The following is a 17,834-nucleotide window of genomic DNA, read 5'->3' as shown; positions in this document are numbered from 1 at the left end:
TTCCCCATGGTGATCTCCCACTAGGAATCCTGTGAACTTTTGAAATTTTTATTAAATACAAAAACCCAGGTCTCTACGACCGAATGCTGCATTCAATGTACGCTCAAAAAAAGGGTCACATTCAAATGTACAAAAGTTGCCAGTGCCCCTGCTGCCCAGCTCTTCCAGCTGGCTGCAGAGGGGTGGCTGTGCCCCCAGCCCCAAGGAGGGGAAGTGGGGAGAGATGGGGCACCTGCCCCACATGGCCCTGTCCTCTCCTCCCTGCCCCAGAGCTGAAGAGGGGAAGCTGGAGAGCAGCAAGGGCAGAGCCAGCCAGTCCCCACTGCCTGCAAATAGCATCTGGGTGGAGAGCCCCGGGGCAGCCCCCTGGCCAAGAGGGGCTCTGAGGTTTCACGTCACCCTGTTGCCCAAAGTGGGGAGAGCTGGTGCACGTGTGGGTTAACAGGGACACGCACACAGCATCTGCCTTCAGAGAGGGAAAAGGGGACGTGGCTGCCAGCCCCGAGGAAACTGAGGCACAGCGAGGGGTGTTTGCTAACCAGAGGTCGCTGTTTAGCAGAGCTGAGACCCAGCCCTGAGCACCAGACTAAAGCAGAGGAAGACAGCGAGCCACATCTGTGTGTCCGACCCTGCCTGCTGTGGGGGCCTGGCCTACTCCCCCTGCCTTCAGCCAGGGTAGTAACAGCTCCAGCACTGGCGAAGGGGGAAGCCTGCACCCCACTTCTCGCAGCACCAGGGACTGGGTGCTAGGCTGACCTTGGGGCTCATCCTTCGCTCCTAGGGTGCAGGCAGGAGCCAGCATGGGCAAGGGGCTCCTCACCGGGGCTGGGATTGTCCCCTCCCTCTGTCTGGGAGCTGCGCGCAGGGCAGACGGGTGCTTCAGCCAACACGCATAATATGGGGGTTCTGGAAACACACTTGTAAGGATAGGGAAAAGGGGGGACAACAGATTGCAGAAATCCTCAGGACCAACAGGTGGGCTGGGGCACAGCCGTCTCCAAAAGGCAGCAGAGTAGGCAGAAAACATCCCCGTTCAGTCCTTGCCCGGGGGCTGGGGCAACATCCACAGCGTCCAGCCAGCCTTGGCACAGAGCACCAGCTCCATGCAGCTTTGCCTGCAGGGCAAGCACTAACCCCGGGCCAAGCGTGGGGGCGGCCTGCCAATCTCCACCGTGATGTTGGTGTACATGGGCTGGCGTGACACCTCCACCAGCCGGTACTGCAGTGAGCTGATCCCATCCCGCTTCATGGTCATTTTGGTGTTCTGGATCTTGGTGAATCTGGTGGAAACAGGAGCGGGATGAGGCGGGGGTGAAGGGGGATGCCTGCTGCAATGGCAGTATGCCAGTGAGCCCAGAGTAGGACCTCAGAGGCATGAGCAAAACTGATAGCCACAGGTACAATAGCAAGGGCTTGGCACCTCCAGCTCACCTCTGTGGGTTGGGCTCATTGTGTTTGTCACGTTCGTGCTTGATCATGCGATACCTCCCGATGCGGATGTCAGGCCTCGACACCTTCATGCCATTCAGGGAGATCCTGGAGGATGCAAGCAGATGGGGATCAGTGTGCCACCAGGACACCAGGGTAGGATATTTTCCCAAGGGTCTTCATCAAAAATAAACCTGTCCATAGCTAAATGAGAAACAAGGTTGTGCTAAGCCAGGCCACAGCTATGACAGTGCCCATGGCCAAGGATGTAGCTCACTCAACAGCAGGCCATGACCAAAACACTACCAGCTTCAGGAGACCTTCAGCACTTCAGGCAGACAGCTGGTGCTAAGCAAACTCCACTATTCCTCCATAGCTCTGAAGCCACTGCTGTTTACATTCTCCAAATGCCAGAGCCCTGCCCTTCCCTTCATGCAGCACAGCTCTGGCCTCAATTGCTTTTTTCCGCCTGTGCAGCCAGCAGGTGGGGAGAGATCTTCTCCGCCTAGAATAGTTCATTTAAAGTTGAGAGGCCAAGTGGGACTAAGAAAGCTGGAGAGATCCCAGCTCACGAAGAGAAACCTCTCCTCATCCCAGCCACACAACCACCTCTGGCTTGGTAAGTGAGCAAGCTGAGATTCAGCTGCTAGAGCAGCCAAGTGGTGACACAGCCCCCTCAGGCCCCTTCACACATTTTAATGGCTGGCTAAATCTCCCAGAAAGCTCAGCATGCTGCACTTTGCCTCATCTGGGATCATGTCTTTGAGCTGCTTACTTCCAGAGGGGGACCACAAATGCTCTGCCACACAGCATTTGCTAAGGATTATCAGCTTATGCCACCCTGAGGTGCTGTAGTGCCACACGAGCCACAAGTTGCTCATGTGTGTCACTGCTGGGCAGTGTCACAGGCCGTGCTGGAAACAGTGCTGAAGTTCTCTGGCTCCTGTATCAAACGGAAGGATTTACACGCGGATCTGCTGCAGCCTGCTGGCTGCAGGCAGAAGTGCCTGTTCCGGTGCTGAGCAGTCACTACGGAGCCACTTTCAAGTTTTATATATCCTGATCCCAGCCTGGAACAGCACCTGCAGGCAGGCTTTCCTGCTCATGTGGTTTGAAATCACAGTATACTGATCACAAAGAGCAAGAGGGGAGGCTGGGCCCCACCATGCCAGACAGATTCACTTCCAAGTGCTGCCCAACACCCCCATACATGCTAGTTCGATTCATGGCACAAGCGTGCTGTTCCCAGTCCTGGCAACCTGGAGCACACAGAGGGTAATTAAACTCCTCTTTGTTACGTGGCAGGGACCCAACACGCATGTACCCTGCAGACATGGAGCTCGTGTCTGCTTACTGCGCCAGGGCTGTTCTCAGCAGGGAGTACCAGCAAATCCCAGCAACTTCTGAGCCAAGGAGCGGCACCTACCGGTTAAAGATGTCATCGTCCTCTCCTCCCCAGCCCCAGTACTCGTTGGGAAAGCCATTGATCTTTAGGAACTGGGACTTGCTCAGCCCAGAGACACCGCCGAAATACCCTGCATAGGGCAACCTGCAGAGTGAGAGCAAAGAGATCAGGAGCAGGCAAGGAACAGGACCAGTCCCACTGGGGACCCCAAATCCATAGACAAGCAACAGCCCTTCACTGTGACACTCTGAAGGCCTTGCACCCTCTGCCATCTCATGTCCTCAAATTAAGCCACTGACCCTATGCACGCCCCAGGCAACCACCAGACATCCCTGGCTTTAACCCCACAAGGGCCATTCCAGCCCTGCCCTGAACATCACAGCTGCACAGGCGCCCACCTGAACCCAAACTTGTCCATGCCAACAGCAAAGTGCCGTGGCTGCTCATAGCAGCGGTATAGGTTGCGGTCATCCATGGGGATGAGGTCCACATCGCTGAAAATGAAGCAGTCGTACTCCTCGTCATCCTTGAGTGCCTCCAGGAAGCCCACATTGAGCAGTTTAGCCCGGTTGAAGGTGTCCTCGCCATACTGTGGACAAGAACACATGGCACAGAGCTCAGCAATGCACAGACTGTCCACTATAGCCCCACTGCCCACTATAGCCCCTGCCCTACTCACCTGGTTGATGATGTAGATGCCATAAGCCACCTTCTGCCGGCGCAGGATGGGGTGCAGGTAGTGCAGCCAGTATTTGAGGTGGTGCTCGCGGTGCCGGAAGGGGATGAGGATGGCCACCTTCTGCCGGGGCAGGCAATCTGGGGGGGTGTACTTGCCACCCAGGCGCACATCGGGGTTCTCTCGCTGCACTCGCTCCATGCTCATAGGGGAGCTGAACTCGATGAGCAGGCGCCCGACTGCAAGAGCCCAGGCAGAGCGATGGCAGCAGTAGAGGACACAGGACAGGTCATGGTCACCTGCTGCTCCCACTTGGGTCAGCAGAGCAAACAAAGGGGACCCACAGGGGGGGGACCAGCACTGCCGAGGACAAAGGATTCACAAAACCTTTTCCATTTGCTATCAACTGTGCTGGTACCAATGTAAGCCTTGAGTTTCTCCACCCTGGGACCACCAGAAAGCCTTGCTCAGGGACATCCTCCACCAGCACCCAACCTCCCCCCCTCATCCTGCACATCTCACCTAAGCCAGAGGGCATCTCCTGGCAGGGCTGCAAGGGCTTCTCTGTGACAGAACGGTTGGTGTTGGGCTTGGCGCTGGGGGACGGGGGCTCAGCGCCAGCTGGGCCATAGCTGGGAGCCGTGCTGTTGGGCCGAGAGGAGTTGGAGAAAGAATGCACGCGCGAGGTGTTCCTGGCATTGAAGCGGCTGAAGAAGTCCAGGTGCTGCGCGTAGACATCAAAGTAGAGAATCATGATGATGACAAAGTGGAGCAGGCAGAGCAGCAGCACGGCCTTGCAAATCCTTTCCAGGGTCACCCCCAAGAGCAACCTGGTCATCTTCTGGGCACAGGGAGGCAGGCAGCTCCAGCCACGGTTCCAATCCTGCTGAGACACCCTATGGTCAGGCTGCGGCCAGCCACTGCCCTACTCTGCTGGTGAGACCTGACTTCAGCTCCAGTGCCAGCAGGGCAGATCAAGCCTGATGAAGAGGCTAGGACACTGCTCAGAGCCTCTGCTCTGAAAACACAGTTGTGAACGCACAAGAGGAACCAGAGCTGAGCATAAGGCAGGAGAGCCCAGCTAGGTGAGCAGCAGGGACCCCAGCTTTGTCCAGTTCCTGGTCAAAGTGGACACCCCTGCACTCACGTCAAGTCTCCATGCGGTCCCCCATCTTGCCTTCAAGTAAGCACATCATCCAATGCCTTCTTCCAGCAAAGTGGAGCACAAAGAGGTGTTCCCCAGCAGCAGGTCCCGTCTGATTCAAAGGGACAGACCCACTCTCAGCTCTGAGGCAGGGAATGGGGATTTCCCCAAAGTTGCCCCAAAGAGCCCCCACAGAGGCTGAGTCCCTGCAGAAAGTCACACTTCAAAACACAGCAGGTCTGAGGTCCCCCCAGGGGACTGTGGGTACCCTCACCAGCCCCTTCTGCCCAAGGCATCACATCCTCCTGTTCCCACTCCCGACTGCCCCAGCGCTGGTTCCAAAATAGGGCCAGCAACAGAAGTCGTGCCGGCAGAGCTGCCCCTGGGAGGGAAAGCAGCAGCTGTCAGGGCACTGAGTAAAGCCAGCAGCTGCAGGCAGACATAGGCAGGATGGAACAGGGCCGGGCAGGCAGCCCCCAAGGGGTCCCTGTCACCTCCAGGGGAGTCCAACTCACAGCAGCAGCATAGTTCCCTCGTCTGCTCCTGCTGCTTGAACTTCCTGGAACACTGTGCCCAGGGAGCTGCCAGGGTCTCCTTATCTCACAACATGACACTTGGAGCCAGGCCAGAGCTCTGCTGGGAAGGTGGCACCCAGGCTGAGTCGAGCCCTCCCATCCTGCCCTTTCCAGTCCTGAACAGGGGCTGGACCTGCAGCACAGCAGCATGCCTTGGAGAGGAATGACCAAGCCCATCATGATCTCCAGTCCCTGCCTGCAATCCTCCCTAGGGCAAGCTGCTAAGGCAGGAACATCAAAAGTGGAACCCTGGGGTAGGTGAGTGCCACAGCATGGACTCTAAGGGGCCCAGCAGCTGGGGAGCTGTGGCAGGATCCCCCAGAATGCGTGCAATTAGGACCTGAGGGTGCTGGCAGCCGGCCCAAAGCCTCAGGGCCAACCCACCAGCAGCTGCCAGACCAAGCTGGGGGGCCTTCAGGGCAACAGCAGGCACAGAGCCTGTGGTGATGGTGACACACAGTGGGAACGCAGAGTAGAGCCAAGGTGTGAAGCAGGGGCTCCTGCCTGACCCTAGCACACCCTGTGCACACAAGCACAGGAAGCAGAGAGGAGCCAGGAAAGGCTCCAAGCCCAACGCACTCCTTCCCATGCACAGCACAGGACCCTGACCTGATAGCCAGACACTTTTGAGGAAATCACTCTTTGTGATTTCTTGTGCTCAGGGCACAAGAAAAGCTGAGTTTGCTGTTAGCTCTCAATCTGTCCCGTGGTCACAGTGTCCCACATTGACTGGAGCCTCAGCTGCAGTGTGGGGTTGCCTGCCAGAAAACTCTCCAAAGCATTTCCTGAGGGAGGCAGGTCTGACCGGCACCATGCAGCACACAGCAGCACCTCCATAGCCAAATGGAGAGGAACAGGTAGAGCCAGGAACAAGTGGGACAAGTTTTAGGGCATCCATCCCCTTCGCCTGGGAGCTTACACCATGAGGGGAGCATGATGCTCCCCATGCTGTAAGGGCTGATGGCTGCTTCAGTGCAAACAAAAGCAAAGCTTTTGATTTAACCACAGCCACGGGATGCTGTGGAGGCCAAGAGCAAAATAGGCAAAAAACACAAGCAAATTCCTGGCGTGAAGGTCCACTGGGGCTATTAAACATGACGTAACCCTCAACACACTGTCTATACCAAACAGGCTGCGAGAAGTTGGGCTCAACTAGCAGGACCTGCCCTTGCACCTCTCCCACAACACACACCCCAGTGCCTGGGGCAACAGGGCTGGCCATGCCTGCTGCAGGACACACCTGTCCTTTAGGCACAGGGTGCTGCTGGGATGTGGGGGGCTCCGGTCCTCTCCCCTCAGCATCCCAAGGGCTCAAACTGCAGCTCCAGGCTGGGAGGAGGAGTAGAGGGACCCGAAGGTCCTGGTGCTGCAGGGACAGCACAGAGAACACTCAGTGAACCTCCTCAACCTTGCGGTCCTCAGGGAACGCAGAAACTTCCGGGAAGGCTAGGAACAAGCCGACAGCAGAGTATTTTCTCCTGGAAGGGACTCAGAGAGACTTTTAGAGCCGAGCGCTGATGGACATTACCGCCGCACGCAGCTTTTCAGAACGCTCTCTTAAGCGGCGAGGCCTTCATATCGCATTACTCCATACCCGAGCACGGAGCATCAGGCCGTTACCGCCCTGCCCTGCTCGATGCCAGCAGCGCTTTTCAGCCCGACTCCACACTGACCACCATCAGCGCCCGCCGCCGTGCCCGGCCGGCTGCCCATCCCCGCTCGCGCACCGGTGCGGGCGCACTCCTCACAGCACCCGGCATTCCCACAGCCCTCCCCCCGGGAGCCGGGCCCAGGCCCGCCCGGCACAGCCCGTGGGCGGCACACACGTGTGCGGGGACGAGGCCCAGAGGCCCCACGCAGCCGGCGCCTCCCCCCGCGCCCCGGGGCCCGCAGCCGGGGCCCACCCGCCGCGAGGCCTACGCGGCCCGGGGCCCCCCGCCGCCCCCCACCCGCCCAGGCCCCACTCACCGCGGCCGCCCCGCACCGTCCCCCGCCGCCGCCTCCGCCGCCGCCACCTCCTCCCGCGGCCCCGGCGCGGTCAGCGGCCCCCGCCGCCTCCCCCGGCCGCCGGCCCGCGGGCGCCCATGCCGGGGCTGCGGGGGCCCTGCCGGCCGGGCCGCCGCCGCCGCACCGCCGAGAACCGCAGGGAGACGGGCCGCGCCCCGCACGCCGGCTCCGCCCGCCGCCGCCGCACCGGGCGGGGTCGCCCCGCCCCGCCCCGCTCCTCCCCTCCCCGCCGGGCCGGGCCTGCGCCGCCGCTCCGGGCGAGGCGGCCGCTGGAAGGGCCTCGTAGGCCGACGAGATCGAGCGGCGCCCCGCAGCGCCGGGCCGGGCAGGAGGAGCCACGAGGGGGCTCGGGGCAGCGCCGTTACTTCCGACCTCGGTTCTGCCCGGCCCCGGTGGGTTTTAGCAGCCTCCGAAGGCCCCGCGCCCACCGCCGTGCGGCTGCCCCCCAGCACCCCGTGCTCTGTTCCCCAGCGGCGCAGCTAAAGGCCCTCGCGGTGCTCCCCCCGAGCGCTCAGCCCACCGCCGGCCGTTCCGCGGGGTTGGAGCCTCTCCGTCCTCGCAGCCACCCAAGTCGCTTATATTTCAGTATTTCGGTCCCTTTGCTTACCATTGCTCTGTGCGTGGCTGCTCACTCAAGCGAGGCCCTTCTCTCTTGAAGGAAACCTTCCGACGGCGATCGGAGCGGCACCCAACAGCTCCTGCCCTGCGTGCCCGGCAGCCCACTCCAGCCAGGGCACAGCTGTCCTGCTCCCACCTCCACCTCTCCTGTGGTTCCTTAGCAGGTGGCATTCTTCCCACAAGTCACCCAACTGATGTGGCTCTTACATGAGGCAAGGTGGAGCCCCTCTTAAGTTTCTTCTCCATGCTCGATCAGCAGGTATTCAGCATAAGTACAAAGCGGCGCAGCTAGAATAGGAGAGCGCAAGGCACGCTCACCTTGCCCCTGCCATTGCCATGCCAGTCCTTGGGGGCCTTGCAAGCCTGCAGAGTGGTGCCCTGCCAACACCGTGCTGCACATGTGCATGACTAAGAGGGTAGAAGAGCATCTCAGCTGGGAAACTCCTGACAGCTGATTTCTATCAAACCAAGATAAGGCCAGGCATCACTGAGAGATCAGGTGGATGAATCACGTAAGAACAAGGAAGGATTCACCTGCAGAGCTGTTCCTCTCCTCGCAGTGCAGGCTGCCTACTCTCTTGAAGCCCTTGGCCTGTTCTCATAGGACAGCTGCACAGCTCTGAGGCACTCTGCACATCCCTGCCCTCAGCAGCAGTAATGCCAAGGCATAAAAATGCAACCCTCAGGCAGGAAGAATAAAAAGCTGCACAGATTTGACATTCTACTGGCCAGCCCAGTTTATGTCCCTGCTGTTACAGGGACATACATAAAGAGCTCCTGCTTGCAGCCTCCAACCCCAAAGCGTGACCACCATAGTTGGTGGGAGCACACCGTCTGCAGTGAGGAGCAAGGCGAGCACACAGCACGAAGAGGCTCTCCCTTCTCTGCAAGCACTGGGCTTCACCAGCACAAGCACCCCTACAGTGAACTGTGTAGGGCTTGGAGAGAATACAGGACTTAAGTTTGCCCCACAATCTTACTGCACCCAAAGTGGTACAGTTTAGCCGAAGAGCCTCTCTGTGCTGCACTGCAATCAGGCTAGAGCATATCACAGCAGCCAAGACAGCTTGCACAGCAGGGAAAAGCATGTGCTGGATGCTGAGCCAGGCCACAGGACCGGCCCCACCATCTGCCCACAGCACAGAGATCCCAGGTGAGCCCAAGGTCCCACAGCACACAGGACAGAGTGGAACAGAGCCAGTAGAGCGGCAGGCCTTGGAGAGGCTGCACAGAGGCAGCTGCCCTAGTCCAAGGGCAGAAACAATCATTAAGCATGAACACTTCTCGGCTCCAGCAGCCCTGCTGCTGCCCCAGCTTGTTGCATCCAGGTGGGAAGGGAGACGAGCAGCTCCAGGCATGCACCACAGAGCAGCACTAAGCACTGGGGACAGATGCTCCCCCTACCAAAGTGTACTCACTGCACAGCAGGCTGAGGGCTTTGCGTCAGATGTGACAGACTGCAAAAGCATCAGCTCTCTGCAGAGTGGAGGCAGGAAGGTCTTGTTCTTCCCTTCCCCCAAACAGAAGAGCTGCAGGCCCAGCCGTCAACAGCTGGCTTCCCTATGCTGAGTCTGCAGGCAGGAAGAAGAGAGCAAAGCAAGCATAGCCTGCCTCATTCCTGGGATCTCCACTAGAGCCCCCTGACACCCAGACAAGGCTCACACAAGGTAACTGGCTAGAAGATGGCCTTGAGGTGGGAAACACTTTGCTCCTGTGCCCTTCTGGTGCTCCCCAACTGCACAGTGCGATTAAGGGCACTGCAGGCAGAAACAGTGAGTTGTTCCCTCTCTGTACTAAACTACACTTGGACGGGAGCCGAAGGGCCCAACCCAGCTTGTGCCTGTGCCTCCACCAAGCCCTGCGTGGGGCAGCACCAGCACTGGTAGAAGCCTGGCAGAGCCAGTGTGGAACAGCCTGCTCCAGCAGCTTCCTGCTTGCAGCAGAGCTCTGTGTTCCCACAACACAGCAAGGGAGGCCCCTTGCAGGCTGAGCGGGCAGCATAGATGGGGATGTGTGGCACCACCTCACACAAGGAAGAAGCCACCTGGAGCAGAGCAGCAGCTTTGCCAGCAGCACAGCAGGGGACCTCCAAGCATCAATTCAGCCCCAGCCTCCCCAGCACACGCAGGGCACAGAAAGATCTGCATCCTTGGACAAGAACCATATTTATTTCACGGACACAGAATTGCACTGGTGATCGATTCTACGCACACCGGGGACACGCAGCAGCACGGCCCTGCCGGGCCAGGCTGCTGGGGCAGAATTCACACAGGATACTTGTTTCTTCCAAGGGGCCAATCAGCGGGATGGGGCTCCATAGCCAGGCCCCCGCTCCTGGGCAGCTTCCGCCCCAACCAAGGATAGAAACGTTAAATAAGTATATACAGCACCTCTTGGGGCGAGCTGGAACAGGCTGGGTGGAACAGGGCTCAATTGCCCATTTTTACTTTAGATGTCTAGAAAGAAAGAAGAGAGGTTAGGCCAGGCCCCACATACTCCAGCCCAGCACCCCAATCCCTCTCAGTCTAGCAATCCCCAAGCACCCTGGGACAGTCCAAAAGCTGCAGGCAGCTGCACCAATAAGATGTGAACATAGCACAGGGTGCACCCAAGCTGACATCCTTGGTGTTGCTTAAAGGAGCCTTAAAGGCATAGCACCTTGTGGAGATAGTTGTACAACCCCAAACCTCACAATGCACACCTGAGCTGGAGCTCAGGTGCGTCTACCTGGAACTACAGAGCACTCAGCATGGCAGGTGCCTTGTGCTCACATACACCTAATGACCCCAAGAGGCAGGTACCTGCAGGATAGCAACGATGACCCCGAACAGCCCTATGGCACTGCCAAAGATCTCCACGATCAGGATCTTGACAAAGAGGCTGGCATTCTGGGCATCAGCGAGGGCAGCCCCGCTGCCCACGATACCCACACACACTCCGCAGAAGAGATTGGAAAACCCCACAGTCAGGCCAGCCCCAAACATGGAGAAACCTGTGAAAGAGGAACACTTGCAAGATCAGGGGGTAATCCCTTTCCACCTGCACCCATGGTAGGCAGCAATGTGGCAGCTCTGTACAGAGACAATGGAAAAAACAACACTGCTGATCACCAGCAGCTTCTTCCTTTTGGGAGCACAGTGCATCCAGGCTCCCATTGCACCAGAGCAGGGGATGACAACAACTGGGGTACTGCTGGCTGCTGCTCTGAGAAAGTAACTAAAGCCACTTTTTCCGCAGAGGAGCTGTGCTTGCTGTCCAAAGCAACAGGAAGGACACTGATACATCATTCAGACACAGCTGAAGGGCTCAGTTTGGATGGAGCCTGACAGCCCTGGCCATCAGCCAGGTAAGCTGGATCCTGCAATCTTGCTCCCAGGGGCAGAGGGAACAAAACAAGTTACGATCGGAGGGAGGTGGCATTCACAGCAGCATTACCAGGGACTGAGCAGTCCTTACCTGCATGGTAGTTCTTGGCTCCAATCGTCTCTGGGGTGACTCCAGAGAAAGGCTGAGAAAAGCACATGGCCTGGGTTAGCAGCAAGTCCCAGGTACCCAGGTACCCAGGTACCCAGGTACCTGTCCCCGATTCAGCTCAAGGCCACAGGATGGCCACAGCTCATCCCCAGCTTCATGTTCTCAGGTGGCTCCACAATCCCTGCTGTATGCCCTCCCAGTATAACTCTTTAATCTGAACAAGAGCCACAACACAGAACCCTAACAAGGAGCTTCCAGAGCTACAATAGCATCCAAAATTCCCACACTGCAAGCCCATGCGTAGCTGCACATCCAACCACGGCCTTGAGGCCAGTGCTGGCAGCCCAAGTCCTCCCGTACCTCAGCCATGTTACTGATGACGATTGCCATGATGATCCCATAGATGGCCACAGCCTCGCAGAAAATGATGCTGTAGAAGAAAGGCAATATCTGACCAGTGTCCTGGAGCAGCCCATAACAATCCATGCCCAGCCAACCAGCAGCCAGATTCCTCCACAGCCCCGTCTGTGCCTGCCCCACTGCTGCCAGGGGCAGAAGAGCAGCCCAGCACACCCACCATCACTTTTCCTCTCAAAGGAGAGCTGCTAAGCATGATGAAGGCTGGTTGCTGGTTATCCTGCATCACCTAAAAACCCATGAGAGCCCCATGGGAAGCAAATCCAGGGAGCCCTCCCCTATGCCAGCTCCTTCTGGGAAGGGCTGTGTAAGGCCTGCCCTGGGGAGCCCTTGCCTAGGGCAGGATGTGTAATCTCAGGGTGTTTGTTTTGAACACACTGAACTCATTCACTGCATGATATCATACCACTTGTGACCCTTCCAAGCAGTACTCTGGCTCCTTTAGAGCTCTTTGTTTTGAAAGCAAACAGCAGCAGCAGCAAGGAACAGCCTGTCAGCAGCACCCAGTGAGAGACAGGACAGCAGCCTCCACACCACACTGGGACCTACCCTGCCCAGGCACAGCATCAACTCCAGATGTGCACTTACCTGACTAGGTTCTTGGTTTTGATCCGAGGGGCTTTGACTCCACCACCGATGATGCTGGAGCCTGTGATGTAAATCCCCCTGTGACAGACAAGGGTAGTTGGTGGAGGGTCTGGTACTCACTGAAGGGCTCAATAGGATCTTCCAGTTGAGCAAAGAGTTGAGCATGCATCTGTGAGACACTGCGGCTCAGCCTGCTCTCCCTTAGGGCCCTAGAAACCACAAGCACTGCCACCTACGCCAGCAGAACAGCTGGGCTCATGGGCACAGTCTCTGGTAAGAATGGGATGTCCCTGACTCTGTATCACCCTTGTATCCTGCAAGGTGGTCTGTTTAGAGCTCTCTGGAGCCCAGTAGCCCAGCCCCACTTTAGCAATGCATACAGTCCCACAGCCCTGTGTACACACACCGTGCTTCCCCTGCTCTGTTGCAGCAAAGCACAGGAGCCTGCTGAAGAGCCAGTCCCACTCACCAGGCAGCGCCCACCACAGACAAGGAAATGGCCAGGCCAATGCCCAGGTTGGACCACATGTAAGGTGAGGTCTCCGTCAGGAACCTGGGCAGGAAGAAGCACTCTGTATTAACACACAGGCAGAATCCCATATCACACTGCCCCACAACAGGTACCAGCCAGCCCATCGTGCTCACCATGCAGCCCAGGATGGGTTGGTCACTGTCAGACTGTAAGACATGAAAGCCTCTCTCTGCCAGCCAGTGACCCGGGGTTGAGACTTTCCTCCCAAACCCTCACCACAATGGGGAAATCAGGGCTAGGAGAAATTGGGCAGGCATAATGGTGGGAGGGCAGAAATGGCTGCACCAGGACCCCACATGGAACCAGCCATGCATATGGGTTGCATCTATCCTGCGCTTGGCAGGGAGGATGCCAGTATTTTCAGGCAACTCACCAGGCCACATCGAAGCGGAAGCCCAAGTCAAATATTGTGTAGCAGATCCCTGGAAAGCAAGAGTGACATGAGAACCTGCAGGCAGGCACCAGCCTGACGTTGCCACTGTTCCCCCACGCACTGGAGCCCTATAGCTCACACAGCCCAGGCAGAGGTGAAGAGCATGGCACACAAGGGGACTTCTGAGGGAATGCTTTGGACGTGTGGTGTCCTAAAGTGGCCCTGTACCCCAGCATGTTTCACCTCCATCATCCAAGGGCTCAGCCCTGCCAGGAGCCACAGCACTGCACTGTGAGCTCTGCTTTGTCTCACAGCATGGATGAGGAACGGGGCTGTGCCCTGACCCATCATCACATGCTGCTCCATCAGTGACAGAAGCTGTGGCTGCCTCTCCACTCCCATTTTTCCACAGCTGAGACGATGGAAACATACACTGTGACCAGTTTCCTCCAGGGCCAGCTACTTCCAGGGAAGTTTGCACACTGACCCACAGGCTTCAACACAGGACTCTCTCCTGCAGTGAACCATGGTGGGTAGCTTCAACTGGCAGCCCTGAGCGCACACCAAGGCACTCACACCAAACTTGGCATGCTCTAAAACCAAGTGGGAAATGCAGCTGCAAGCTAGAAGAGAGATTTTCTCTTTACACAGTGCTTAGCTAGAAAAGAGGCTATGACTTGGCCCTATGGAAAAGATAAGTGCAGGCAGCAGGGCACTGCTGCACCATGTCAGATAGCTGGTTAACAGACACCAGGAGGTCAAGCCGACCCAAAATAGGAAGTGGTAACGTTGCTGCTCACTGCTCCCACCCGGGGAGCACACAGAAATGAGGAACAGTGCCATAGCCAAGGAGCAAGGCCGCACCCTGTTGCATGCCTGCAGCCTTCAGGACCTCAGTGCTGCCAGGGCGCTTGTTTGTGTTATGGGTTCACTGCTCAGCTCACAGTGCAGGAATCAAACACAGTCAGCTCCAGCTGCCCCGTGCCCGGGTGGCAGAGAGAAGCTGCAGCCAGCTCAGGGCGGATCCACGGGGCACTCTCCAGTTGCCCAGCAGCACATGCGGACTTAGGCTCTCATACAAGGGTGAAGAAGACTTTCCTGCGAGCTCTGGCTGCCGGCTCCGCAGCCTTGCAGCAAACAGCAGCAGCGCAGCACGGTCCTTCCCTAGCAAAGGCCTCGCAACGGGGACGGGGAGCCCCTCGGCGGCCCCGGGCTCCGCAGGCTGCGGCACCGCGAGGCCGCAACACCCGCAGCTCCCTGCTTGGCCTCCCCCTGAAAAGCCCTGACACAACGCGCGGCTCCGGGCCGCGCACAGCACAGGGCGCTCCCGTTCTGGGGCTGCCCGTGCGCAGGGAGCGTTCGCCTCCATCCCCAGCGCCCCGCGGCCACCGAGACCGCCAGCCCCGCAGCTCACCAATGCCCAGCAGCGTCGTCCAGAAGGCCAGGCCCAGCCCGGAGTACAGCAGCGCGAGCCCCGTCATGGCGGCGGCGGCGGCGCGGAGCGAAACCGAGCGGCACCGGCCGGGACCGAGCGCGTCACCTGACCCGCGCCGCACACGGGAGCGGAACCGCAGCGCCCCGGCGGAAAGCACGTGATGCCTCCGCGCGCGCTGATTGGCTGCTCACCCTGACAGCTTCAAAGGAACTACAGAGACCAGGAGGCATCGCGACGGGCACCTCTTCCCATTGACTGCCCTTCCCTCCCTGCGTCCCATCGCTAAGAGCGGTTGGCTGCTCTCCGTTGGGGGCGGGATTTCCGGAAACTGAGAGGGGCGGTGCCGGCTTCCTATTGGCCGGCTACGCGCCGCACGTTGGGAGCGGGAGTAAGCGTCCCGCAATATGGCGGCGGCCTTCAGCTCCGACGGGGAGGCCGTGCTGCGGCGGACGCTGGACCCGGCGGCAGCGTTCCCGCGGGGAGACAAAGATGAATTTTACGAGATGGACCGCGCCGTCGCCTTCGTGCGGGACGGCGGCTTCCGTAAGGTGTGTGGAGGTGGCGGGGCGGGGGCCGCGAGCCGCCTCTCCTCGGCTTCTCATTCCGTTCCCCCCTCAGGTCGCCCTGCAGTTCCCCGATGCGCTGCTGGCGGATGCGGCGGCCGTGGCGGCCCGGATGGAGGAGGCGACGGGAGCCGAGATGTACGTGCTGGGGGACACCACGTACGGCAGGTGGGTGTCACGGGGAGGAGATCCCCCACAGCGCCCCTCGGTGGGTGCTCAGTGTCCCCCAGCGACGCCTCTGGGTCTCTCCGCAGCTGCTGCGTGGACGAGGTGGCCGCCGAGCACGCGAGCGCCGGGGCCGTGGTGCACTACGGCCCTGCCTGCCTCAGCCCCTGCAGAAAGCTGCCGGTGCTGCACGTCTTTGGGCGGCAGCCCTTAGATGTTGGGCGCTGCGCTGAAGTCTTCCGGGAGCTCTATCCTGAGCGGCACAGCCGTGTGGTGGTGCTGAGCGATGTGGTGTACGCCCACGCCATGGGTGAGTGCTGTGTGGGAGGAAGGGAGAGTTCTGAGAGTACTCCCAGGTACCATCTGCCATCATTTCTGCCCTCTCCTCACCCACAGTCCTGCCTGACAAATTGGTGCTTACGTTTCATTCTTGCTTTTCTCTCTCATTAGGTGAGTTGGAAAAGCAGCTGTGCCACGAGTACCCCAACATCATCTTCTCCCAGGTGGTGTGCGGGGACCTCCCCGGCCCCACACTGCCTGGGGAGGTGAGGCAGTTTGGCCGCCGATTCCACATGGAGGCAGCGGAAGAGCTGCAAGACTGTTCCATGTTCTATGTGGGAGCCGAGGGCCTGGCCCTCACCAGCTTCATGTTGACGTGGAACTGCTGCCCCTTCAGCTCCTTTGACCCTGTCACCGGGCAAGGCCGCCGTGAGACCCTCAACGTCAACCGGGCGCTGATGCGGCGCCTCTACCTAGTGGAGCGGGCACGGGATGCCCGTGTGGTGGGCATCCTGGTGGGCACCCTGGGTGTGGCAGGTTACCTTGATGTGCTGCAGCACCTCCGCCAGCTTGTGCACAGGGCTGGTAAGCGCAGCTACACGCTGTCTGTGGGGAAGCCCAACCCTGCTAAGCTGGCTAACTTCCTGGAGGTGGACATCTTTGTGCTGGTGGCCTGTGCTCAGAACTCCCTGCTGGACTCCAGTGACTTCTACCGGCCCATAGTGACCCCCTATGAGCTGGAGCTTGCCTGTAACCCAGCCCGGGAATGGACAGGGAACTACCTCACTGACTTCCGAGACCTGCTGCCAGGTAACAGCTGAAATTCAGCTGTCAATACCCTTCTGGGAAGTGTCTCCCTCTGCCAGGAGGCTTTGGTTGCCTTCACTTGGCACTGGGGAAGGATAGATGCAAGCAGCAGTCTGACATTGTCTTTTCCTGGCAGGTGCCTGTGCCCACATTGAGCTCCCGCTGGCAGTGCCTGCAGCAGAGGCCGTTCCTGATGTCTCGCTAATCACAGGGGAGATGCGTGCTGCCCACCTCTGCAACTCCCTGGCTCCCCAGCCACCCCCCAGCACCACTCTGGCCTGCAGGGACCAAACGCGGGCCCTGGCAGAGATCAGCCCTGCAGGTTTGTTTGGTGTTGTGGTGGGGCTGAGTGCTTGCGTAGGGGGAAGTGCCATCTCCCTGCTCCCCAGAAACAATTCCCCCTTCTTCTGTCCTCACAGCCACCTTCCTGGAGTCCCGCAGCTGGCGGGGCCTGGAGCAGCAGCTGGGGAAGACGACTGTCTCTAAGGCCGTGCAGGGCCGGCGAGGGATTGCCATTGCCTATGAGGATGAGGGCCGTGAACAGTCATGATGTGGCAGTAACATTGGCTATCAGCCAGGAGCAGAGGATGTGTAGGAGCCTGCATGCTGTTTACGTTAGACCTGAAAACGTCTCACAATGGTCCATAGCTGGCTCCAAATAGGATGAGGAGCTGCTGCTGTCTGGCCCTGCGCTGGATATGGACTACAGGGGGAGAGCAGGAGGTACAGGGGTTTTACATGCTTGCACCCAGGACAAGCAACAGGGTCAGGAAGAACAAGGAGCTTGGTCCAACTCTGGCTAACAAAGGCTCTGCACATTGTCTGGGCAGTAGGAGCTTTGTCCCTACAAGGAGAGGTCACAGCTTCATGTGAGCTGATACTGGTACTGGGGGCTTGTATAGGTTACTGGTTTTAACTAAAGCTGAACTGAGAAGGAGTTGCGAGTGAATTGTCTTCTAGAATAAAGTAATAAAGTGCAGACTGAAGGGGATATACAGAGGTGATAGCTGGAATCCCAGAGCAAAAACATATCACAAGGCTCACCTTGGGATTGCAGCCTTACAGGCTAGCCAAAGCCAGCCTAAAAGAACAGGAAACTAAAATGGGCAGAGGCTCTGAATGTGGGCAAGCCCTCCCTTACACTTATGAGCAGGAGAAGGGCACGCACATCCTCTGTGCTGCCAGAAGGCCCCTCAATGCGTAGAGGGGATGCAGTTCCCCAGCAGGAGCATGACCCAGAGCTGCTCCATGCTGGACAGCAGAGCATGGCACACAATAGAGACTCCCAGTTTTTGCCATCCCTGCCCAAGCCAGAGGGGAACAGGAGCTTGTGAGGCATATCAACCTT

At 58.7% G+C, this 17,834-nt stretch overlaps 3 protein-coding genes across 3 annotated transcripts; 1 reads left to right on the top strand and 2 right to left on the bottom strand.

Annotated features, from left to right (window-relative positions):
• Positions 1-34: 34 nt before the first annotated feature.
• B4GALT2 (beta-1,4-galactosyltransferase 2) lies at positions 35-7,283 on the bottom strand. Its single transcript, XM_031601072.2, has 7 exons — positions 7,197-7,283; positions 4,032-4,392; positions 3,513-3,748; positions 3,232-3,422; positions 2,855-2,977; positions 1,432-1,536; positions 35-1,280 (listed from the first exon to the last, which is right to left on the bottom strand). The coding sequence occupies exons 2-7, from the start codon at positions 4,345-4,347 to the stop codon at positions 1,130-1,132; spliced, it is 1,122 nt and encodes a 373-aa protein (XP_031456932.1). The 5' UTR covers positions 4,348-4,392; positions 7,197-7,283; the 3' UTR covers positions 35-1,129.
• A 2,710-nt stretch (positions 7,284-9,993) lies between these two features.
• On the bottom strand, positions 9,994-14,839 carry ATP6V0B (ATPase H+ transporting V0 subunit b). Its single transcript, XM_031601084.2, has 8 exons — positions 14,652-14,839; positions 13,238-13,286; positions 12,802-12,885; positions 12,333-12,410; positions 11,688-11,757; positions 11,310-11,361; positions 10,655-10,845; positions 9,994-10,309 (listed from the first exon to the last, which is right to left on the bottom strand). The coding sequence occupies exons 1-8, from the start codon at positions 14,716-14,718 to the stop codon at positions 10,283-10,285; spliced, it is 618 nt and encodes a 205-aa protein (XP_031456944.1). The 5' UTR covers positions 14,719-14,839; the 3' UTR covers positions 9,994-10,282.
• A 150-nt stretch (positions 14,840-14,989) lies between these two features.
• Positions 14,990-17,791, top strand: DPH2 (diphthamide biosynthesis 2). Its single transcript, XM_031601053.2, has 6 exons — positions 14,990-15,220; positions 15,291-15,403; positions 15,490-15,710; positions 15,851-16,489; positions 16,623-16,808; positions 16,906-17,791. The coding sequence occupies exons 1-6, from the start codon at positions 15,077-15,079 to the stop codon at positions 17,034-17,036; spliced, it is 1,434 nt and encodes a 477-aa protein (XP_031456913.2). The 5' UTR covers positions 14,990-15,076; the 3' UTR covers positions 17,037-17,791.
• Positions 17,792-17,834: the final 43 nt, after the last annotated feature.

The sequence above is a fragment of the Phasianus colchicus genome, chromosome 9 (assembly GCF_987193195.1).
Source record: "Phasianus colchicus chromosome 9, bPhaCol1.hap1.1, whole genome shotgun sequence".
In the NCBI taxonomy this organism is placed as follows: domain Eukaryota; kingdom Metazoa; phylum Chordata; class Aves; order Galliformes; family Phasianidae; genus Phasianus; species Phasianus colchicus.
Note: the sequence above shows the minus strand (reverse complement) of the source record. Positions and strands in the feature narration are given on the sequence as shown.

Bases quoted from the DNA above. Each gene is read 5' to 3' on its own strand.
- B4GALT2 (XM_031601072.2), bottom strand. From the start codon at position 4,347: ATGACCAGGTTGCTCTTGGGGGTGACCCTGGAAAGGATTTGCAAGGCC. The intron at 3,749-4,031 runs GTGAGATGTGCA...GGGCTCTTGCAG, and splicing joins GGAGATGCCCTCTGGCTTAG to TCGGGCGCCTGCTCATCGAG. The intron at 3,423-3,512 runs GTGAGTAGGGCA...TCTTGTCCACAG, and splicing joins GCATCTACATCATCAACCAG to TATGGCGAGGACACCTTCAA.
- ATP6V0B (XM_031601084.2), bottom strand. From the start codon at position 14,718: ATGACGGGGCTCGCGCTGCTGTACTCCGGGCTGGGCCTGGCCTTCTGG. The intron at 12,886-13,237 runs GTGAGTTGCCTG...CTTCCTGCCCAG, and splicing joins TTCCGCTTCGATGTGGCCTG to GTTCCTGACGGAGACCTCAC. The intron at 10,310-10,654 runs GTACCTGCCTCT...CTTTCTTTCTAG, and splicing joins TCATCGTTGCTATCCTGCAG to ACATCTAAAGTAAAAATGGG.
- DPH2 (XM_031601053.2), top strand. From the start codon at position 15,077: ATGGCGGCGGCCTTCAGCTCCGACGGGGAGGCCGTGCTGCGGCGGACG. The intron at 15,404-15,489 runs GTGGGTGTCACG...GTCTCTCCGCAG, and splicing joins GGGGACACCACGTACGGCAG to CTGCTGCGTGGACGAGGTGG. The intron at 16,490-16,622 runs GTAACAGCTGAA...TTTTCCTGGCAG, and splicing joins CTTCCGAGACCTGCTGCCAG to GTGCCTGTGCCCACATTGAG.